This window comes from Populus alba, chromosome 5 (genome assembly GCF_005239225.2).
Source record: "Populus alba chromosome 5, ASM523922v2, whole genome shotgun sequence".
NCBI lineage: Eukaryota > Viridiplantae > Streptophyta > Magnoliopsida > Malpighiales > Salicaceae > Populus > Populus alba.
Window position 1 is genome coordinate 4,960,441 of NC_133288.1, and position 22,860 is coordinate 4,983,300.

A 22,860-nucleotide genomic window follows, 5' to 3' on the forward strand; every position below is an offset into this window, starting at 1 on the left:
TCCAAATAGAGTCTCGAAAATGTTGCTTGGCAATTTACATCAATTTTTTTTTTTTTGTTAGATAAAATAAAAAAGCTCATTTTATAGGAATATGCTAATCAATATTAACAGGCACCTTTCTTTGTATAGGATGGTGCTCACATGCAGGCTCTTAGCTCAACTCGCAGGCATGATCATTTTGTCAAATAATACTAAATGAAAAATCAGAAATGAAAGCTTTGTATGTTATATGATTTATTATTATTATTATTATTATTATTATTATTATTATTATATATACAAAGATGGCCCTAATTGTCTTTATGAAAAAGACAGATAACATTTCAGGGTATTTTGAAATAAGATAAAAATTATTTTTTAAAGTATTTTTTATGAAAATAAATCTTATTTTATTTTAAAATTTTATTTATAAAATCAACATATTAAAATGATTTAAAAATACTAAAAAAAATAAAAATAAAATAAAAATAATTTAATAAAAAAACACCGGTTAAACCTTAATTCCAAATAAGTGAACGAACTCGAACAAGTGATGTGACCTCGTACCCATTATGCCTTCAAATTCAACAGAAGTTATATACTGGTGCTCATGGGAAAAATCGTGCAAAAGACTAGATTTTAATCTCATTACTTGACTAATCTCTTGCATTCAACAAAGGAGCTCGTGTTTATCCATCCATAATTCCACTTGAGAATCTTTAGACGATGCTAGCTACAATACCAGGGCTGCATATTCCTTTACTCGGATAATATATCTCTATCTACATTAATTCGATTAATTTCACTGCTAAAAGTATTTTAATGCTTGATTTTCAACTCCAACGTGGGTGTGGGAGGTTGCAAAGGGTATATAATATTTGGATACGGCATGTGTGAACATTAATTCTATTTTTATAAAATTTATTGGCTAAAATTAAAAAAAAAATCCAATTAAATCTTCAGAAAAGCAGCTAGGAATATGTGAATCGATATTATCATGTCTAATCTTGATAATCATGATGTCCAGGCTAAATTACATGTATTTCAGCTAATCTCTCAATACCCTGAAGCTAACAACAATATAAGTCTTTAATACTTTTAAAATTAATAATATTTAAATTGATGATTTTTAAAAAATAAATTTAAAAACTAATAATTAAATTACAACTCTCAAAATTAACATTCATGATGGTGTTAAATAATACAATATACACTTACCACCGTCACCATTAATGGTGAGAATTATACTCTTGAAAAAAATCGAAGACCCTTCGTCGAACTTGGAAAAGTACTCGTGTCCAAATTCAAGTCTTTTGAAAAGTCTTTTATGTTATGCAAAAAAACCTGCTGCGTATAGATTTTTTTTTTTTTTGGTTTTTGGTGGAGATTTGAGGAAGCTAATCCTGTATAAATGGTTTGTGTTGTTCTCATAGAGATTAACATCGCTTAACAGACCTTATTGAGCAAGTATATAAAAAAGATGGGCACTGCAGCAGCTTCTCACTATTTGTTTCTGTTTCTGTTTCTCACTCTCTTCGCTACCTTGCAGAGTCCAATTCTAGCTGCAAAAAAGACAAGCTAGCATGCATTAATATTATACAATGTTGATGTTTTAATATTGATCTTTTGGTACTTCTTGTTACATGATCATCAACAATATATCTTATTTTATTACTCTTAAGCTGATATATACTTGTGTCTGTATGCAGTCTTATGTGGTTTACCTTGGGAGACATTCCCATGTTTCTGAACCTTCTTCCTTGGATCTGGACAGGGTAACCGATTCCCACCATGAACTTCTGGGTTCTTGCATGCAGAGGTGATGCGATATTACATGACTTGTTGACTATGTGCGATATGGGCTATGGGCTATAGACATGATTCTAACAATGATTTCTATCGCAATATTAACAGTAAGGAGAAGGCGAAAGAAGCCATATTCTACTCCTACACTCGTTATTTCAATGGTTTTGCAGCAATACTTGAAGATGAAGAAGCAGCTGAAATTTCAAGTATATATCATAAAATTACGATATCTTATAATTAATATGCTTCCTTTCTCGTTTTTCGATATGAACTTCTTGATAATAATGATATTATTAAATTAATAGTCTTGTTAATGTGTACAGAGCATCCAAAAGTTTTATCTGTTTTTCGGAACCAAATAAGCAAATTACACACGACAAATTCATGGGACTTTCTTGGACTGGAAAGAGATGGGGAGATTCCAGCTGATTCTATGTGGCCAAAGGCCAAATTTGGTGAAGGCGTAATTATTGGAACTCTTGATTTTGGTAATTAATTTTACTTGTGTGTATAGAATGTTTCAACTATCCTTCATCATTCTCATAAAATAATGTTGCTGCCTTCAATTATTTTTGGACAAGGTACATTAATTACATTGCATACGGGAGAGATTTTCCATGGATAGCTCTTCTTTAACATTTTCTTGAAATCTATGATGGCACGTAGGTGTTTGGCCTGAATCGGAAAGCTTCAATGATGAAGGGATGGGGCCTGTTCCTTCAAATGGAAAGGGTACTGTGACACAAACGATGGGGTTAAATGCAACAGGTAATTTGATCTCTCTCTAATGACTAGAGCTCCTTCTGTTATCTGAACTAGTCTCTCAGAATCCTGTGCAAAATCTTTCTCTTCTGCAGCCTAGAGTATATGCTTAGGCTATCCTATAAATAGTTAGATTTGTAACATCCAATCATGTTGTTGTTACCAGGAAACTGATCGGAGCAAGATACTTTAGCAAAGGCTACGAAGCTGAAAGATACAATGGCCATGGAACCCACACTCTCTCCACTGCAGGAGGTCGTTTTGTTTCTGGGGCAAACTTGCTTGGTTCAGCTTATGGAACAGCGAAAGGTGGTTCTCCGAACTCGCGAGTTGCTTCATACAAGGTTTTCTGGCCAGACTGTCTGGATGCTGGTGTATTGGCTGGCTATGAGGCTGCTATACATGATGGTGTAGATATCCTCTCTGTTTCACTTGGATTTGTTCCAAACGAATACTTCAAAGATAGAACTGCAATAGGAGCATTCGATACCGTCGAGAATGGGATTCTCGTGGTTGCCGCAGCAGGAAATGAAGGACCTGCTCCTGGTGCAGTTGTAAATGTAGCTTCCATGGATTCTTACAGTTGGTGCTAGCACCATCAGTAGGGAATTTCCATCTAATGCCATCCTTGGTAATCATAAACGATACAAGGTTCGGTTGATTTCAACCCAGTTGTCCCTTTCTTGGTGAGCCATACATATGCCAGTCGCACAACAACACTAGTCTGGTTGATTTCAACTATCCATCCATTACTGTCCCGAATCTCTCAGGCAAGATCACGTTGTCTCGAACATTGAAGAACGTGGGGACTCCGAGCTCGTCTAGAGTTCATATCAAAGCACCTAGAGGAATATCTGTGAAGGTCGAGCCAAGAAGTTTGAGGTTCGATAAGAAACATGAAGAGAAAATGTTTGAGGTAACTGTAGAGGCTAAGAAAGGGTTTAATTAAGAATGATGACTATGTGTTCGGAGGGATTACCTGGTCCGATGGAAAACACCATGTAAGGAGTCCTATTGTGATAAAGAAGGCAGCCTCATAAACAACCTAACCTGTTTAATGCATGGGCTAGTAGTATCCCTTTGAAGCCTTCTGCTCGAAGCCATGAAAATTGACAGAACAGGAGACGTGGGAAATTAAACCTTCAAGGATGAGTTTTAAGTTCTTGTGAATTGTTGTATGATATATGTATAGATGATTAGTTTTTATTTTTTATTTTTTATTTTATTGAATAAGAAAACATGCTTGCATATTTCTTCACCATTATTACCATGATTTTGTGTCAAGAGAAGAGAGGAGTTATAATTGGTGAAAAAAACCAACCATATTGCATATTTCTTCACCATTATTACCATGATTTTGTGTCAAGATTTTTGTCACTTTACATGCTCTCATGCGAAGTTATGAGAAATAGACTACCATTAAATTAAAGATCAGTTTTGCAAAATGGGATCTTAGGCTCTAGAAAAAAAAAGAGATTCAAAGAATAAGGACAAAAAACAATCTAATGTTTAAAGACACAACAAATTTCAATTTAGTCTATGAAGTTTTAGTTTTTATATTATTTGGTCTTTATAGTTCTAATGTTTTATGTTCAGGTCCTAAAATTTTTAATTATTTTTACATTTCAATCAGTGAGCGTTGAGAAAAAAAAAGAAAAAAAAGAAGATTACTTGAAATAGAAAAGGAGAGAAAGATTTAATAGACATATTTCAATCATGAAAAACATCGATCTTAATGTAAATAAATTGTCATGTAAAGGGGACTTACATGGAGGTTGTTAGCATTCTTTATCTTACTAGAAAAGTAGATTAGGAATAGATACGGTTTTTTATCAAGTTTAATTTTGGATTTTTGAGTTAATTGGTGGGTGTCACAGGGTTAAAAATGAGTATAATAAAGTTTTTTTGATGTTTGTTTTTTAAAAAATGTTTATAACTTGAAAACTTGGTTTTCAAATCCCAAACTTGGATCTCAACTTTTCAGCCCAACAAATATGATCCGGCCGTTGTGTCTTAAGCTAATTTAAAAAAGCATAGCAAATTGATTATTACTAAAAAACAAAAAACTATGATGAAAAGATAAAAATACCTCTAAACATTAATTTTATTTTATTTTTTGTTTTTAAAGATAATTTAGTTATTATATTGTGCAACCAAAGGTATTTTAGTCATTGCATTGTACATCAAATATGTAAAAGGACTGATTTTTTCCCCATCAATATAATAATAGCAAATGGACTTCATGGAAAAATATCATATTGCTTCCAATAACTAGTTAAATGATTTTATTTGAAAATGACAAAAATATTATATTTATCTCAAAATATAAATAGATTTATTCTATTTTTGAATGTATTATTTCACATATTTAAAATAATAACGAATGAACGAGTTATTTAAATCTAAAAAGTGTAGCTTAATTGGTTAAGCCTTAGGTTTGCTTCCCAGAGATCATCAGTTCAAGTCCCACAAATCTCAGAGCCACTAAAAGATTATATGATTGTTAATTTCAAGGCCCATGGAATTAGTCAAGATATTTGTAAGCTGGCCCGAACATTTATGTTAATCTAAAAAATAAGAATCATAAAGGAAGTGTGTGCATAGTAAAAAAAAAAAAGAGGGAGAACTTGAAAAATTATTTATGTCTCGACTCAATTAAAATTATGTTATTTAAATTCATTATAATAAAAAAGATTTTTATTTTAATTTTGTTAATAGTAAAATTAAGTTTTGACTGTGTTAATTTTTGATTGATTTTTCATGGATATCCAACTCAAACCAGGAGGCGGGTCAACCTCTTTTAGGTCAAGCCATCAAGCTAGATCGAATTTAATAAATATGCTGCAAATACCTGCATAGAGCTAGCCTTTTCAATCTTTACCGTGTCATTATATCTGATTAATCTTTACTTTGTTATCGTGTCTGATTAGTACACGTGTATATGGTATTTAAAAATATAACAATGATTTCTATGTAAAATATTTTTAAAAAATACATTAAAATAATATATTTTTTATTTTAAAAAAAATATTTTTAATATTAAAATAATTTAAAAAATAAAAATATATGGTTTGAATTATGTTCTTTTAATATGAGAGTTTGTTTAAGAGTGTGGTTGCGGTTATTTTTAAAAATATTTTTTATGTTAAAATGCATTAAAATAATATTTAAAATATATATATATATTTCAAGATTAGCATGTTAATATGATTTAAAATATAAAAAAAATTAATTTTTTAAAATTACAGGCTGCTTGCATTTCAAACACTATCTTAATATCTCAATATTTATGAAGGTTTTTGATTGATGATAAATTAATTATTATGGGAGAAACAAGACAAATTGCAAGCTCACAACCACTTGAAGAGATACAAAACTGTTTGGAAGTGCAATTATTTTTTAAAATATTTTTAAAACATAAGTGGTTGGTAATTGATGGGATTCCACATATGACATTGTCTCGGACATAGAAATTGCCAGGTCATATCGAAAAACAACTTTCAAATTAAACATGATAAAACTTTTTAGTTGCACTAGCTAAGCAAGGAACGGTTTCTCCTCTACTCTCGCTATTCACTCAAATGAGAGTATGAAGATTATTATTTTTAAGGTATTGATTACTTTTATTATATTTATTGTGGGGATAAAACAATATATTAATAGGATATAATAAAATTTTAAATTTATAGACAGTAATTTTTGTAAGTTTATTAAGAAGTTTTTTTTTTATATAAATAAAAAGTTTGTAGAAAAAACTAGAAAGAGAAGAAGATTGTTTCTAGTTAATTTCTATAAGCATCAAACTAATATTTATAAAAAAAATAATATCATTTTCAGATCAATATGCTCGTAGAGTTTAGATACACATCTTTTCAGATCAATATGTATATAGAGTTTAAAAAACAACTTTTTATTTAAATTATTTGAACAACTTAATATATATTTTACGATAAACTAAATATCATTCTTGTTGGTCTAATATATTTATAAATTTTGAAATTTATAAGTGGATTGTTCATGGACATGCATGTGTGTGTATATAAACATACATCCATGAATTACGAGAAATTGTACGAAAGCAAGGGTAAAAGGAGATTGTGACCATTAATTTAATAACAATAATCCGGGGTTCAAAAACTGAATGATTAGCGGTGTAATATTGAGAAGAAATGTCTTCCCATGTAGATCACCCACTAGGTAAAGATATGTATAGGTTGGTTTTTTATTATTATCAATACAAGTGTTTAGATCAATTTGTATATATTTTGACTAATTTTACGAGCTTTAAAATTAATAATCATGTAAGTTTTCAATAATTTTGAGATTTATAAGACTAAAACTAGTGAATTCAAAAAAACAAATCGATAGGTTATACAATGTATAATGTTGTTTTGTTGACTTGATTATAGTTAAAAAAAAAAAACATATTATTGAGAATTAAGGTGATTAAGGAGGTTTATTTAATTACCTAATTTTTCAAATTAAAAAAAAAATGAATACATCATGTTAATGCAAAAAAAATATCCGAGTAGAAAATTTCATTTTAATCAACACGTTGACTAGTCAGATTCAATTAATGCCGTAATCAAAGACTCAATCATGCACCATGGCGTATGGGACCACTAACACGTAAGAGAAGCTAAGCCTCTTTCAATATTCCACGTGGAGCAATCCTTGGACTAGATTGAGAATCATGTGACGTCATTCTTGGACTAAACCATGATTTTTTCCATGAACGAATATTATCTGACCATCTTCGTAAAATCCAAATGATCACTATAGTATTTTTCTAATAAGGTCTTGTATCAATCAATTCTATACTTGTGTTTTCAATTTTTTCAATAAAATAAAATGAAAAAAATATCTAGTCTGGATAAAAAAAATAATACATATTTATATAAGTAAAAAATTAATTAAAAAAACTAATTAATTTTTCTCTTTTTAAAAAAAATAAAACTAGTAGAAATTTGACACGTTAAAATTAATGAAAATTGAGTTGATTATGGCCGAAGACTCTGAAGAATTAAATCTTAGGAATCCAATTATCCATATTAAAATCACCAGAATATTTTTATCAAAAATCAATACCACAATCTTTAGTGTCGTCGAACCATAATTTAATTGAAAAGGTGAAAAGTACATTAATTTGCAGGAGTATGTTCTTACCATTATATATAATTAATTTTGAAAATATAATTGATTTTTAAAGTTTTTTTTATTTAGAAATATATTAAAATAATATTTTTTATTTTTTAAATATTATTTTTAATATCAGTATATCAAAATAATTTAAAAAAACCAAAAAAATATTAATTTAAAGCAAAAAAAAAATTAAATTTTTTTTAAAATTTTTTTAAAATATAAAAATAAATAGAGTCAGTTGCAGTTATTCAACATTTGAGCTCTTATGAGATAAAAATAATGATAAAAGTAAAGTCATTTTATGAAAGTCATAAGAACCACAAGTCAAGTCAATTTGGCCCACAAAAAAAATTGATAATATACATTGACTCCAAGTCAATCACAAAAACCAAACGCTCATCTAAAATACTTCCAATCCAAACTCTGCCTTTTATAACACGTTTGATGATATTTATTTTTGATGGTGTGATGATTGTTATTTTTAAAATATATGTTTTTTTAAATTATTATTATTATTATTTGAAATTTATTTTAATATCCGAATATTAAAATAATATAAAAATTAAAAAATTATTATTATTTTTTATTTATTAAAACACAAAATCAAACAATATAATTAGTCACCTTTAAACTCTTGCGCATGATAAAAATATAAATATCCGCAAAAATACACGGTGGCATTCTTGAGGTTTGCGCATGAGCAATAAGCTAATTCACCTTTCCAAATTATAATCCTGGAATTTAATTAATCCGGCAGAAAAACATGGATTTTTCTTTTTTACGAATACAAGAATTAAAAAATAATTGGCCTGCCTTACTAATTCTCTGAAAAATTAATCTAATTGATCCAAGAGTATTATCACCCCAACAAAGGAATAGATTATCAAAATTGAAGGGGTTTGAAATTTCATAACCTTGAAAATAAATTGATAAAATTAAATGATTAAGAACAACAACAAAATCACTAGTCTTGTTATATGATATTAAGGACTTGTTTAAGAATATGATTATAATTATTTTTTAAAGTGTTTGTCACTCGAAAATATATTAAAATAATATTATTTTTATTTTTTAAAATTTATTTTTTACAATAGTATATCAAAATGATTTAAAAACACAAAAAAATATTAATTTTATAAAAAATAAATTTTTTTTAACATTTTTAAAACATAAAAATAAATAAGATCTTAATAAAAAAACAGTGAGCATGGTGACTCATGTATATAAAAATACATTCATAAATCCCGTAAACTTGTATGAAAATAAGGATAGAAAAAAAAAAAAGACAATGACCTTTAATTTAATTAATAACAATAATTTGAGGATAAAATTTTTAATGGTTTACCAGTGGAAGAAATGATGGTGTCACGTGGTCATCCACTAGGACAGAAACATGTCTAAAGTTGTCTTATTGGTTTACTTATAATAAAACTATGTGAAAATATTTAAAGTTGAATACCAACTATATGGACAATAGGCAGATATGTTTTAGATTTAGTGTCTTTTATTTGACCTTGGTGTCTTCAAGGTACGATTGTCTTGGTATTTATTCTTCTACCAAACTTTTAATTTGATTGTTACATCATATTTAAATTTTTTAAAAAAAATTTTGAAAATTATTTTTTTTAGAATTATTATACAATCGCTATTCTAACTGTCATATCTTTAAATTTTTATAATCTCATCTTGAGATCCTGATTTTAACAATTTTTTTATTTTTTTTTGTTATTTTTAGATTTTATGTTTATTTTATTTCTAATTTCTAATTTTTATCTTGTTTTCTAATCAAGGTTTGATTTCTAGCCTATTTAAGGCTTTGTAAACTTCATGAAGGATTATTATTAAAGAAAAAATAAAACTTATGAATTTAAAGTTTATATCTATTTTTTGTTTGCTCATTCAAATTCTTATATTTTTTGTTGTTGCTATTTTTAATTTCCACCGGTATAAGCATATGCTATGCCTTATATTTTGTGTTTTGGAGCTTGTGTTTTAAATATAAATCATAAAATCGGTAATCGTTGCAGCTATTATCTAAAAATTTAATTTGGAAAAGAAACTCGTAGAGATAACGCGGTGGAAATTGTGTTTCATTAAAATTTAATTTTTTTTATTAAAAATTAATTTTTTATATGTTTTGAATTGTTTTGATACGTTGATCTTAAAAATAATTTTTAAAAATAAAAAAAATATTATTTTGATGTATTTTGATATAAAAAATATTTTAAAAAGTAACCACAACTATACTCCAAGCCATATTACTTTTTCTTCAATTTTCAAAGGACAATATTGAATCCATGCCTTTAAAAAGATTTATCCTCATTATGTAAAAAACATAACTTTAAAAGATAATTCAGGTGACTATGGAGGTTTATTTAATTATCTATTTTTTCAAAAGAAATTTGAACACGTCATACGAGTGCAAAAGAATATCTAAGTAGAAAATTCTGTCTTGATTAATATGTAGAGTAGTCAAATTCAATTAATGCCATAATCAAAGACTCAACCACGCACCATGCTGCACGGGACCATTAAAGATATTTTTTTTGAAGAAGGGTGGTGGTTGTTTTTAAAATATTTTTTTTATATTAAAATATATTAAAATAATATTTTTTATTTTTTAAAAATTATTTTTAAAATTAACATATTAAAAAAATTAAAAAAATATATATAAAAAATTAAAAAAAAATTTAATTTTTTTTAAAAATATAAATTAAACCATGTTTCTAAACGCTCACTAAACATGTAAAAGAAGCTAAGCCTCTTAAGATATTCCACGTGGAGCAATCTTTGGACTAGATAGTGAAGAGATTTTTGGCCTTCAGGGACGTCTTCTTGGCTTCTACTGTTAGTTCTGTTTCAATATTGGCTGGCTAGTATATCTACAGTCTAGTACTAAAACAAGAGAGCGTGAGGGACGCAAGAAAACAATTAATAAAAAAACAGGACAATATTTGATGAAACCAAAGCTTCAAGGCAATTTCTCCTTTCACCATTTCTCGTTGTCCATCATTCTCTCTTGACAAAGATGGACAACCGACAAGCCAAGTGAAATAGTGGTTTGTGGACTTTGGTTCTTCAGTGGAGAGAGAGATGACCTGACCTGACACACAACGCAATGCCAATACGAGGAAGTTTCTCTATTCAATTTCCATGCTGTCTTTTTTTTCATTGCCTTCTCTTTTAAACAACCAATCTTTTGTGAGAAATGAAGAATTCGAAACCAACCCAGTTCATCTGTTCAGCTTTGGAGGATTTGAAACGAGCCTTTTAAGTCCCGGTGAATCTGAGGCAAGGGTAGTTCATTTCAGGAGAATCTAAGACAAACCCAGTTTTGCCTTTTTGTACCTTTTGAAGCTATGCATGATTATTACAGACATGAGCTGGAGAGTCCGTGGCAGACCCGTCTCACTTTCCAGGTTTGCATCTGCTTACTTTGATTGAATCGATTCGAGAAAGATGGGTTCTTTTGGGATTTCAAGGGTGAGGCAATGTTCTTCTCAGCTTCTGTTGTTAAATCAGCTTGTAGTTGATTTGTTTGGTCCTAATTATGTTTATAGAATATCTAGTGTTCAGTGATTGTGCTGTTTAGGTTAATATAGGCATGGTACAATTTTGAATTGCTTGGTAAAGCCATAAATAGTAAGGTGAAGCGGTATGATGCTTGAATTATGTGATTCATGCTTGCTTCTCGCTCTTCCTGATGATGTATTTACCATTATATGTCGGTTCCTTTCGCCAAGGGACATCTGTACTCTAAGTCTTTGCTGCCGGAGCTTATATGATCTTGTGACATCTGAGAAAGTCTGGCTCACCCAATGTGACATGGTAGGAATTGTCCCTCATCGGGATCTCCTGGAGTGGCGGAAGGGTGTGTCATCTTACAGGGCATTATGTCGCTTCCTTGTTAGTGTTAAGCCGTTAATTGGAATCTGGGTTCACCAAAATCCCGAGCTTGGTAATGTAGTTTATGTCATGCCAGGTTTTGTATCTGTTGTTGGATGCCGGATTTTACCTCAGGAGTTGGGCCCTTTAGGTATCGAGGAGGGTCCTATTTTATGGGCACCGGTGTTTGAAATAATAGGTGACCTTGATGGTTCCACAACATTTTTCCTACATGGAAGAGAGAAAGGGAATGACTATGTTTATCCTGGTTCAGTCAATTCTGTTGAGAGGAATTGCAATGTCTTGTTGCTTGAGGTTGACCCTAGGCAACAGAAGAGTAAATTATTCCCTAATAAGAGCTTTGCCTATAACCCAGATAAGGAGCTAACAAGAAAGGTTTCTGGGTCACATAATGGATTGCCAGGGTCAGAGAGGATGATCATACAATGTGAGGCTCAGGTGCCTTTTAGCCGCTTGGCTTTCAGTGACAGAAGAAAGTTGATTGAGGTTGTCACAACCCAAGTTGGTCAAAAGGTATCCGATTTGGCAAATAGTCTGCTATTTCCTCGGTTGAGGAATGATGAGGAGAATTTTCAGAAAGATTTGGCACTCTTGTTTGAACGGAGATCAGTTCTTTTGAAAATGTATAATCTTGGTCAAGACTTCAATTGGAAGGAAGCTCCTGAAGTGCCTTGTGATCCTATGCAACTGCAATTGAGTGAGGTTAGGAAGATTCTTGATCAGTCGAGTGGGTCTCTGAACGAGGATGATAATCAGATGCAGTCCAACACGAAGAGAACCCTTGGTGGGTATTTCAGAGCAAGCATCAGACAGATTTTGGGGAAGCCCCCCTCCATAAATGGTAGCCACACACATTCCAAGCACAGTTGTTCAAGGAGTGAGAGAAAACATGCACCGCTGCATGATTTTTTAAGGTCAGGTGATACAATAGGGCTGACATTACATGCCACTGTGGTGAGGTTATCTTCTTATCGCGCATGGCCGAATATGCATGACAGCCGGTTTGCCCTATACAAATTACCCATGCGAGGTCCAAGAGCTGATGAAGAATATGCTGGTTTATGGGGAGGGACTTTTGGTTGGCCTCCCGGGAAGCCCACTGAAGACAAGCCTGGAAAGGCTCTGTTCTTTCTTTTGATCTCTTATGAGGAGTCTGAAGGACAAAGAAACCTCATTGCTACTAAGATATTAGAAGGAACCCATTATGTTCTGCATCCAAATGGCTCAGCAATGTTCATAGTTAATATTGATGAGCCTTTATACGATCCATTTCCTTGTGATGTTGATGCAAATTCCTTTCCTTTGATCATTAAGCATGCATTTGCAGGGGAGGGTATAGCAAATGGGTATGGTTTCAGATATCCAGGCTCAAAGCCTGGTTCCCTTTTTGTAATTGAAAATGGTCTCCTTGTCTTTGTTTGGAAGGAGTCGAGAACTGTCTTGACCATGCAGAGACTGAACTTACAAGAGCTTTTGAAGAAAGGTGAACGGGTGCCTGCTTTACCTCCCATTAGCAACTTTTCATACTTGACCAAGTCCTATTCAAATGTCTTTACTGGCTTCTCAACTGCCTCAGCTTGTTTGCCTTCACCAAGGTTGGCCTTCTCTATTCAATGATTATTTTCATTTTTTTTTTTGGTAAATAAATATCAAATTGTTTTTTCTTGGTGATTTACATTATCTAAACTGGTTGGTTCCATCATGTCATTATGTTTTATTGTTCCAGTTGTTTATGAGCAATCCGCCCTTTTATTTTTAATTTCTCCTTCTGCTTAAGTCTTGTGTTTATCTGTAAAAAAGCCGAAGGATACTATGTTAAAGTCACAAAAAAAATTGAAAGGGCATGGACAACTGAGGTGGCTAAAAGAATTAGCTTTGAGTTGTAACATGGTAATGGAAACCATGTTCTGAACTTCTGATTTCTGGATTGATGAGAAACTTACTGTTTGATGGCTGATTAACCAAAATCAGCTTTTATGATTTACATTAGAGCATTGTGTATGTTTCTAACTTTGTCAATGAGGCATGGTTTCTAGCATTATCTTGCATCCTATTGTCCGTCTTCACTTCCATGATTCTTGTATGGATATGATGTGTTGATGAAGCTCTCCTGGTGGTTTGACCAATTGTTCAGCGCTATTAATCGTTCAGTACTATTAATTGCTCAGCTCAGCACTATTGTAATCATTCAACTTTTTATGGATTTCCAAAATCATCATGAGGCCAGTTATCTTAGGGTAAGTCCGAAAAAAATTGAGCCAAGCCTTCTCTATGGGGCCTTAGTTTGGGTTTTAAAAGATATTTCTTTTTATAATTTAGCTGAATTTTAAAACTGTAGTGCAATTATGCATGACTATGTAGGTAGCCTACTGGGTGAAAGGAGATTTTACGCCTTTTCTTGTTTATTTTTTACTGCCTGTTGTATGATTGTGCTTTTGAATACCAGACAAGATGAAACATACAGTCTTTGACATACTATACTCAGTTTCAACTTTCCACCATTGATTTATTTCGTAATTTAGAATGGTGCCCAATCACTCCTCTGTTGTAACTGGCGTGAGTCATCATTCAGTTTGAATCTGGATCATTGTCATTTTCTTTTATGCTCAAGCTTGGACTGTACATCTTTAAGTTCAGAAGTAAGCACATATTTAATATTATTCTGTTTCTTTGCATATGCTGCATCAGTCTTTCAGTGTAAGGCAAGGGATAAGAAATGATTGTAGAAAACTCTCAGCAGGCCTTGCCTTCAAGGCAAGGGATAAGAAATGAGTTCGCGTTGAGTTTAAGTGGTTAAACTCTTGTACTTTACTTTCCCTGCACACTGGGTTGATTTCATAACATTGGTTACGGGAAAAGAATCTAGAATACTGGTTTTGGTAAAGTTGGAGAATGATGTGCTTTTAAATAATAGTTCATTTAGTCAAAGCTTCTCAGCTGTGTTCCCTTGTTTCTCGTTGACAGGCAAAGAAGCTTATAGGCACTGAAAGCAGAGTCCAAAAACCAGAGGGTTACTACAAATCCATAAAAGCTGAGGTGTCCTCGGTTGCTGAGTTGATGGTTCAACACATTTTCGCTGGTGCCTTGCTGTTGCTCATTGATGGTCAAAGTGATAGTCAATGTTGCCTCGTTCCACCATAACCCTTCTCTTGGATTATAAAGGTTAAGGTGGCTCTTATGAATCCTATCTTGAGACAAGCATTGAGTAGGATTATATTATTTTTATGATAATAAACATAAGGTATAAGCTGCTAAAATTGCAAGTAAATAATTTGGTGTGTTAATTAATGATTGGTAGAAGGATGAGAGATTGAATAAACTGGCTTGGCAAATGCATTTGGATTGTATAATTAAAAATGGAAATGCTTCATATCTTATATTTTCTGGTTTATCTATTTGTTTGTGAGTGCGTTGTGCTTGTTTCCATCTCATCCAAGGCCCTATTATTGTGTTGTTCTTGCATAAATGTCTTGCAATATAGTTTTGAATATGAGATACTTGATGTTCAAGTTGCAGTTATCCTTGTGATTTGGCCAGTGCCATCAGTTCCAGAGTCTATTTGATATGGACAAAATTTTTGGATTCAAATCCCAGTAAAAAAAAAAAAAAAAAAAAAGGGGGGGGGAATAACTCTTGTGATAGGTAAACTTGGGACTTTCCACTGTAATCCTTGAAAGAACGAGTCTCAGCTTTCAACATTTTATTACACGTTAAATTTCAGGATTTTGGAATAAAGTTGCTGATTCTAGTGCATGGTTTACTATTGTGGAATATGAACTGGTATTTGTCATTTGATTCATAAATTTTACTATTGTTTCCCGTTATGTCAATAAAATTGATCCAAATTTACCGTTTAATATTATTAGCATCTAGTAAATGGTTAAACTATGTTCAAATATAAGCCATGTATTGGGGGTTGGGCTATTTGCATATTCCAATTTATTTCCAAATGGTCTTGGAATGTTCCATCCTAATTCCTAGCTATAAAATCCAAATCGGTTTTGGTGGGCTAACTTGAAACTGAGATATAAATTAATTTGAATTGAAAAAAAATAAAATAGTTAAGGCATTCACACAATTTGATTTGGTCAAATTCAAGTTAACTCATAATTTAGTTGGCTTGAGATAAAACTTAGTCCTTAACTTGTTTATTTTTTTTATAAAAAAAATTTGAAATCAACCTGGATTTGACTCTCTCTCAATATATGATATGAACTTATATCGAGTCAACCCCTGAGTTGTGGGATAAATATTGTTTTCTATTCACTATTTATATATTTACATTTCACTTTAGTCATGTATTTTTTTTTTTGGTCATATTGAAGGTCAATTGACTCTGATTTGTTGAGCAATGACATAATTGAAAGATAAAGGACTGAAGTGAAAAAAACAACAAAACTTGGTGGCACCTTTAAAGTTTGCATTGAAAGTTGATTTTGGTCTTCATACTTCTTAATTTGTTTCCTTTGGCCCCTTTGGTTTTTAAGATTTTAATTTTGATACATAACTTCATTTCCCCCATCTCTTTAATTTTATTGAATTGTTTTCCCATGCATGTTTTTTTATTAACTAAAAGTCTAAAACATTGGTTTCAATAAATAATGTTATTAAATACAATTGATTTCATGCCCCTTGTTTTGATATCATACATTTATATCAACATCTATCTCTCAACTTTTCAATTTATTATTAGGTTTAATATCATATGTTTTTTTACTTGATTTCACATAAAATGATAGCTTTTTTTTTTTTTTTTAATGATATGTGTAATATCGCATAATATTTTTTTTTCACTTGATTTTTTTTCAATCGATTTCATGTGTGTATCTATTTTTATAATCATTTAATTAAATAAAAAAAAATGATTCTAATAAAAAAAGTCATTAAACATAGTAGGGTAAATGATTCATATTGTGATATTAATTTTTTAATTTAATCTTTAGTTATTGTTAATAATTTTTTTTATTTGTTGAAACAAATAATTTTTGATTTTTTTAATTAAATACATGCATACACTTCTCAATTTATAATTATGGTTATTTCATGTCAAATAACGTATTAAAAAAGCCTGCATATTTATTTTTTTTATTAAAAAAAAAAATTCTGATCAAATAGCCATTTACATTACCACATTAAGTGGATACAAAGAGTTTTTTTAAAATTTCTTGAAAAAAAATTATATGATTTGATTTTGATTACACAAATAAGCTGAGTAGAGCACCATTTTACCCGGGAAAGAAAGAATAATATTTTTTTTTTACTAAAAGTGGTACTCAAATAGAACTTACAATAAGTTAAAGGACTAATTTGAAGTTATCTCACAGAAAGAAATATCCAATAGAAAAGAATATTCGGATTCTTCTAGTTGGTTCACGAAAGAGAACAAAATACAAACCAATTGTATTCTGTGATTCTCGTTCTCTCCTTCTTTGCAATTCCAAGCAAGACACAAACCTCCAATAACTCCGCCATGAGCACCACCGCGACAACCACCACCGTAATGAGAACACCACCTTCTTCCTCCACAACCACCACCGTCCTAGAAAATCTCACCCGGCAACAGCAACAGACCCTAACTTTGCGCTTAAATAGGCCGAAAAAGAAGGTTTCGTGGAAAGAAGGCACTGTCGATAACGAGTATATGCAGAAGAAAAGTTCTAAAATATGTTGTATTTTCCACAAGGAGAAGCCCTTCGATGAGGATGATAGCGATGATGATTGCGATCATGATCATAAATCGGACGGTGCTTGTTCTTCTTCTCAAAACAACGGGGGTGATTGATCGATTTTTTTTTTTTTTGTTACTATAAGTTTAGAAAAAGAAATTCTCTTCTTTTAAGGGTATTGTTGTATGTGCTTAAGAAGGAATTGAGAAATTTTAATTTTAATTTCTTTTTTTGATTGGTGAATTGCCGTGTTATTATAGTGTATCTGTGATTGATTTGCTCCGGGTTGTTCTTGTGATGTTCTATTTGACAAATAAAAATATGTTTTGTGATGAAATAACAGTGCATGAAAATAGTGGAGCAACTGAGATCTGTTGGCGGATAATCTATAAATTTTGTCTGAGAGAACCAGTAGCTTAATTTTGTATGGATGTTGGGCTAAACTGCCGTATTGCCTCTGAAAAGAAAGCTTGGGGGTTGTTAATGGTTGATTTGACTCAATTTTATGTGGGTTTTGGTGTAACTCTGTGGCAACTGGTGAGGTGTCTTGTTTTGGTTTCGAACCCTTTTTGTTAATGTTTTACCATCCATGAGAGTTGAAATATTCCTGTTGTTTGCTTGTTTAAAAATTGCCTTTTCTGTAGACAAAGATGAAGGTATTGTCTTTAGACCCCAGAAAGCTTGTTGCTTGCTTGCTTGCTTTTGATGTTATCACCATTTATTAGCAGGATATTAATGCATCCATTATTTCTGTAAAACTATAGGAGAGAGTTAATGTTGGTTTGGTTATTGAAGTTAAGAGCGAGCAACAAATTGTGTGGATGGGGGCCAGCCTGAAGGCATTTGAGTAACAAGTCTGTCATTTATGGGAATTCTGAATCCAGGTCAGTTGTTGCTTCAATGTAGCTAAGGTACAAGGTACAGATTTATTACCGTGAAGAGGTTGTCAAGGATCTTGAGAGTTCATGGGATGGTCTGGAGGAATCGGTTAGACTGTTATCTAGAGCAAATACATGATTTGCAGGAAAACTCAGGTTCTAAGACAAAATCTGTAAGAACCCCTTTACCCAAGGATGTTATACCTGTTCTTTTGAACTCAAATCACACCCCTAACCGAGTCTGCAACCTCTTTCTATAGAAAGCAAAATGAGGACTAATTAGGTGTCTGACAAGCGAGGAGTTGAGAAATTAGAGGAAGCGAGGCTGAAGTTTCCCGTCAGAGAAGTTTTTCCTTTATGAAGTAGACGACTTGGATCTCGTCTTAATGCATCAACAGTAGCGAAGTCTTTGGAAAGAAACTTGATATGTAGCAGATCGTGACCATTCTTGGTGTACAGATCAACTTGCACTTTCCTCATCTCACAAGTTTTTTTATTTGTTTTAAACTTAACATTTATCCTTATCTTACAAGTTTTTTTTGTTTGAAGCTTGATATTTATCATCGGTAATTTTTCCGGAGAGACAAACATTGCACCTTCCTTAACTCACAAGTTGTTTCCTTTTTTTGAAACTTGATCTTTATAAGCCAACAACAATTTTTAATATGGGTTAATTTGCACTTTCCTCGACTCACAAGTTATTTACCTTTCTTTTTTCCTTTTCTTTTCTTTTCAGCTGGTTAGAGGGTCACTTTTCTGTCACCATTTATTTTCCCTGAAATATGATCAATCCAGCTTAATACTTGAAGCAAAGCTATTAGCGAATACCATTTGTTTTAGGGTAAAACAGGAAGTAGACGTACTAATGATTACAAATAGAAGTGATGAATAGGGCAATGTAGGTGGAAGGTTTCTATCATTCCTTGGCTAGGATCACTGAATCTCCGAGCAACTATTCTTGGTTTCCCCTAAAGAAAGGCATTTTCCTCCATTGTTAGTCTGTGCCAATTCCCTAGTATTAGCTCAGACAAGCTCAAAGCCTTGTGGAAAAGAACTAGTCTGCCATGGAGGACTCTAGTCTACTAGTTTTCCATCCTAAACCAAATTCCAAATAGCTTCAAGCTGAGATCGATCGATCGATTCTTGAACAATCAGAGAGATTTTACTAACGTCAGGCGTTAAGAGCAAGTTAAAGCCTCCTCCCCCAATTCGTTCAATCTTTGTTTTCCATGATATTGCACAGATGCTACAATCTCCTCTGCTAAACCCCACAAAATCAAGATTTGATAAGTAAAAAGAATAAGAGTATTTCAACTCCGAAGCTCTAGAGTTTGGAAGCTGCTTCTTTCTCGGTAATCATGGATTGTGTAATCTCGAATTAATTAAATTCTGCAGGTGAATTGTAAGTTATGTTTTTTAGTTGATTATTGGAGGTCTTAACATTCTTCCCGAAAGAGATGGAATGTTTACAATCTCGAGAACAGAGAGAAAGTTAGGAAAGATGAATACGATGAGCATGTAAATCATGTTATATAAAATTTAAAATTTTTTTATATTTTTAAAATATTTTAATGTGTTAATATTAAAAATAATTTTTTAAAAATAAAAAAAATTATTATTTTAATATATTTTTAAATAAAAATAATTTAATAACAACCGTTATTACTACACTTATCCTCCAACTTTTTCTTTTGATGGAAAAGGAAATCTTTTTTATTTACAAAATTACCATTCATTTAACATTTTTTGGAGTATTTTTCCACATACCTAATCTTTTATTATACCATCCGAATTTATTGTACATGATTCAATGGATATTTTCCATTACTAATCCTAATAAAAAAATTTCTAATTTTATTTTATTTAATAAATTACTTTACTATAAGCAAGGTTACTCTACAGTGTATTCTTTATTTTATCCAGATTCTACTTTAATTTTTTTTTATAAGAATTCCCACCTCTAGCAACCATTAAACCCGGGAAACCCGGTCGAATGGTATTTTTTTTTTTTTTTTTAAATATAAAAAAATTTTGATTTAAATATTTCAATTCAACATCAGTTGGATTATATATTATGATATTAAGTGGGACACTTATTTTGTTGTTGGAATGATTTGATTTATATATAGATATATATATTCATGGGTTGGATATTTAAATGAATTTATGATATATATTTTAATTTTTTTTTTAAATATATTTTTAAACAGCAAAAAATAATCTATTGTTAGTCCCACCTGCATCAAATTAAAACTACTCTACTTATTGGGTGTTGAGAAATGCCGTGTCTTATCCTCAGACACTCTCTCTTGCCTTAGGGTTTGAACAGAATCAATCAGCGACTCTAGTGACTGACAGACATCTCCATTGGTCATCTGCTACAGCTCCCCTAAGGCACCCCTCCATTTTCAATGAAGATGTACGTTTCTAATTCTTGAATAATTCTTTTTTTTTTCTTTTTTACTCTGATGGAGTTAATAATAAAGAATTGAAGCAAAAAATGTGCAGAAAAAACCCAAATGCAGGTGCCCTAACCAATTTTGAAGTGCTTGATTTTCTAAGATCAAGAGGTGCCTCAAGGGATGTTTCGCGGGTTCTTGCTCCTGTAGCAGCATCAGAATACAAGGTTGTTTTTTCTTATTTAATTTAATTTGTTTACTTTATTTAGAATTCGATTGCAAGGAATGGCACAGTTGGATCTGTATTGCTAACCGCAACTAGTTTGAATTGTGTTTGTTTGATTTTGTTACGTTGTTTTGTTTGTAGGTTTATGATTATTTGGTTGAAACTCCTGCGTGCAATCTAACAAGAGAGAAAATCAATGAATTCTTAGAGAGATGTAAGAAGTACGACCTTGCCAAAGCTGAGCTTCTTAATATTATCAATATTAGGCCTTCTCAAACTGTCGAAATTTACACGGTAATAAATTTGTTATTCTTGCTTGCTCTTTGCTCTCCTTTGCTAACATACAAATCAGCTATCAGGTCTTGTAAACTAAGATTTTGGTGCCATTTTCTCAAGCTGCTTGCTAATTTGCTTTATGCTATTAGAGTGGCTCATAGAGCTGTAAGGTTGTATATATTGGCCTGAGGGAGGTTTGAATGTTTGAATATGTAGATAGTAGAGTCTTGTGCCATCTGCTATGCCTTGGTGATTGCTTTGCTCTCTTAAAGTTGGAAAAATTGTCAAGTCTAGGAATTGGTGGTTGTGCAATTTCCATCATACTTAGATAACAGGTTTAAAGTGGGAAATTACTGACAAGGCAGGATAGTATCGAATTCGGCAGATTCATTTACCAAGAAGAAGTGCTGGATATGGTTTTCTTATATTTAACTGCAAATTCTGTTGATGAAATTGTGATGTATATCGGAGCGGTGCTGAAGAGTATTTGAGTTATGAATGGGAGACGAAAATGGAATGGAATCAGGACTGGTAGATCAGTTTGAAGAGTGTAGAACTCTTACTCAGAAATGTGATTACTTTTGCTAGAGTAAAAATTGAACTTGGCTTTCAGCTTCTTTGCAAATTTTTCACAGCTTAAAAATTCTTATTTTTGTGTTTGTATTTAGATGGTAGCTTCCAGACTTGAGCTGTAGAATATCATGGGCAAATACTGGCTACATGATGTCCTTGGTTTTGTGGTTTTGATAGTCCTTAAAATGGTATTGTGGATGATGCAGCGAATATGACAGTGTTGTTAAATAAATATTCAACCTCTTAATGATCATAGCCTGGGTGAAGGAATTGTGCTATGTTGATACTGTCTAATCACCAAAAGATCATAATCTGAAAAAAAAAAACAGTGCTGTTTGCTTTCCTGACAATGGCCAAGCTCTCTCCCCTTTCTTTGCTTGCATCTGGTTTAAGGAATTGTGGTATCATGGTCAATGATGTGTATTCCACCAAAGTTCACTAGGAAGACACTTTTGCTTGCTCATGCGGACAATATTCCTTCTCTCTTCTCTTCTTTTGCCCTTTCCTTTTCTTCTTGTGGAGAACAGGGGTTTTCTTTGCAGGTTCATTAATTATTTACTTCTCTTATACTTGGCAGATCATAGAGGAAATGGATTCACGTTTTGAAATGCCAATCATTGAAGAACTTGTTGAATTGGTTGAAGAGGTGCTGCCACCTCCTCCAGGCCAACCAAAAGCTGAAGGAGGGACAGATGAGAATGAAGAAGAAAATGGAGAAGGGGAAGAGAACAATGATGAAAATAAAGCTGCAGACAAGGAAGAACCGGAAACAAGCTGAGGCCATGTATGCTGGATTGTCCAAGCAGAAACCGATCAAATCTAATTTTGTTCTCGATATTACAGAGAGTAAAGTGATTTAGGAGGCGTAGCAAATGAAATTAATGAAACTTAAGGAGTTTTTTCTTTCAATTTTCGGTTACTGTATTGAATGGACTGGCTACTGTGGATAGTAGTACATAAAGCCATTTCTTCTTGGTATATACAGATGGAAGCTATGTCATACGTGCAATGTTTGCCAGGACACAGTAATTCTTAGCAAGTTTTTCACTTACCAGTTATCTTAGTAAAACGTTTTTGGTGTGATTGTACTAAATTAATCTTTCAAAATTATTGCAAGCTCAAAATATATGATTTAATTTGTTATACTTTCCAATTAAATATTGTAATCTGTTTTTCAGATTTAACGTCTTGTTTATATCTTTATGCAGTCGCTATTTTATTTTTCACAAGATCATTTTTAAACGGCA

The 22,860-nt window shown here is 31.8% G+C and overlaps 3 protein-coding genes and 1 pseudogene across 4 annotated transcripts; all 4 read left to right on the forward strand.

Annotated features, from left to right (window-relative positions):
* Positions 1-1,459: 1,459 nt before the first annotated feature.
* LOC118031937 (subtilisin-like protease SBT5.3) lies at positions 1,460-3,826 on the forward strand (annotated as a pseudogene).
* A 6,759-nt stretch (positions 3,827-10,585) lies between these two features.
* On the forward strand, positions 10,586-14,986 carry LOC118030704 (F-box protein At5g39450). Its single transcript, XM_035034924.2, has 2 exons — positions 10,586-13,190; positions 14,560-14,986. Exons 1-2 carry the CDS (start codon positions 11,347-11,349, stop codon positions 14,573-14,575), a joined length of 1,860 nt encoding a protein of 619 aa, XP_034890815.1. The 5' UTR covers positions 10,586-11,346; the 3' UTR covers positions 14,576-14,986.
* Positions 14,987-16,954: 1,968 nt separating this feature from the next.
* Positions 16,955-20,558, forward strand: LOC118030736 (type 1 phosphatases regulator YPI1). The gene is made up of 2 exons (XM_073409447.1): positions 16,955-19,491; positions 20,458-20,558. Exon 1 carries the CDS (start codon positions 17,066-17,068, stop codon positions 17,375-17,377), a length of 312 nt encoding a protein of 103 aa, XP_073265548.1. The 5' UTR covers positions 16,955-17,065; the 3' UTR covers positions 17,378-19,491; positions 20,458-20,558.
* On the forward strand, positions 20,427-22,758 carry LOC118030726 (uncharacterized). 2 transcript variants are annotated; one of them, XM_073409446.1, is made up of 4 exons: positions 20,427-20,558; positions 20,634-20,765; positions 20,906-21,058; positions 22,191-22,758. In XM_073409446.1, the coding sequence occupies exons 2-4, from the start codon at positions 20,640-20,642 to the stop codon at positions 22,389-22,391; spliced, it is 480 nt and encodes a 159-aa protein (XP_073265547.1). In that variant the 5' UTR covers positions 20,427-20,558; positions 20,634-20,639; the 3' UTR covers positions 22,392-22,758. The 2 variants fall into 2 exon arrangements, with proteins under 2 accessions (XP_073265547.1, XP_034890846.1); XM_035034955.2 differs by having other exon boundaries at positions 20,458-20,558; positions 20,648-20,765.
* The last annotated feature ends 102 nt before the right edge of the window (positions 22,759-22,860 follow it).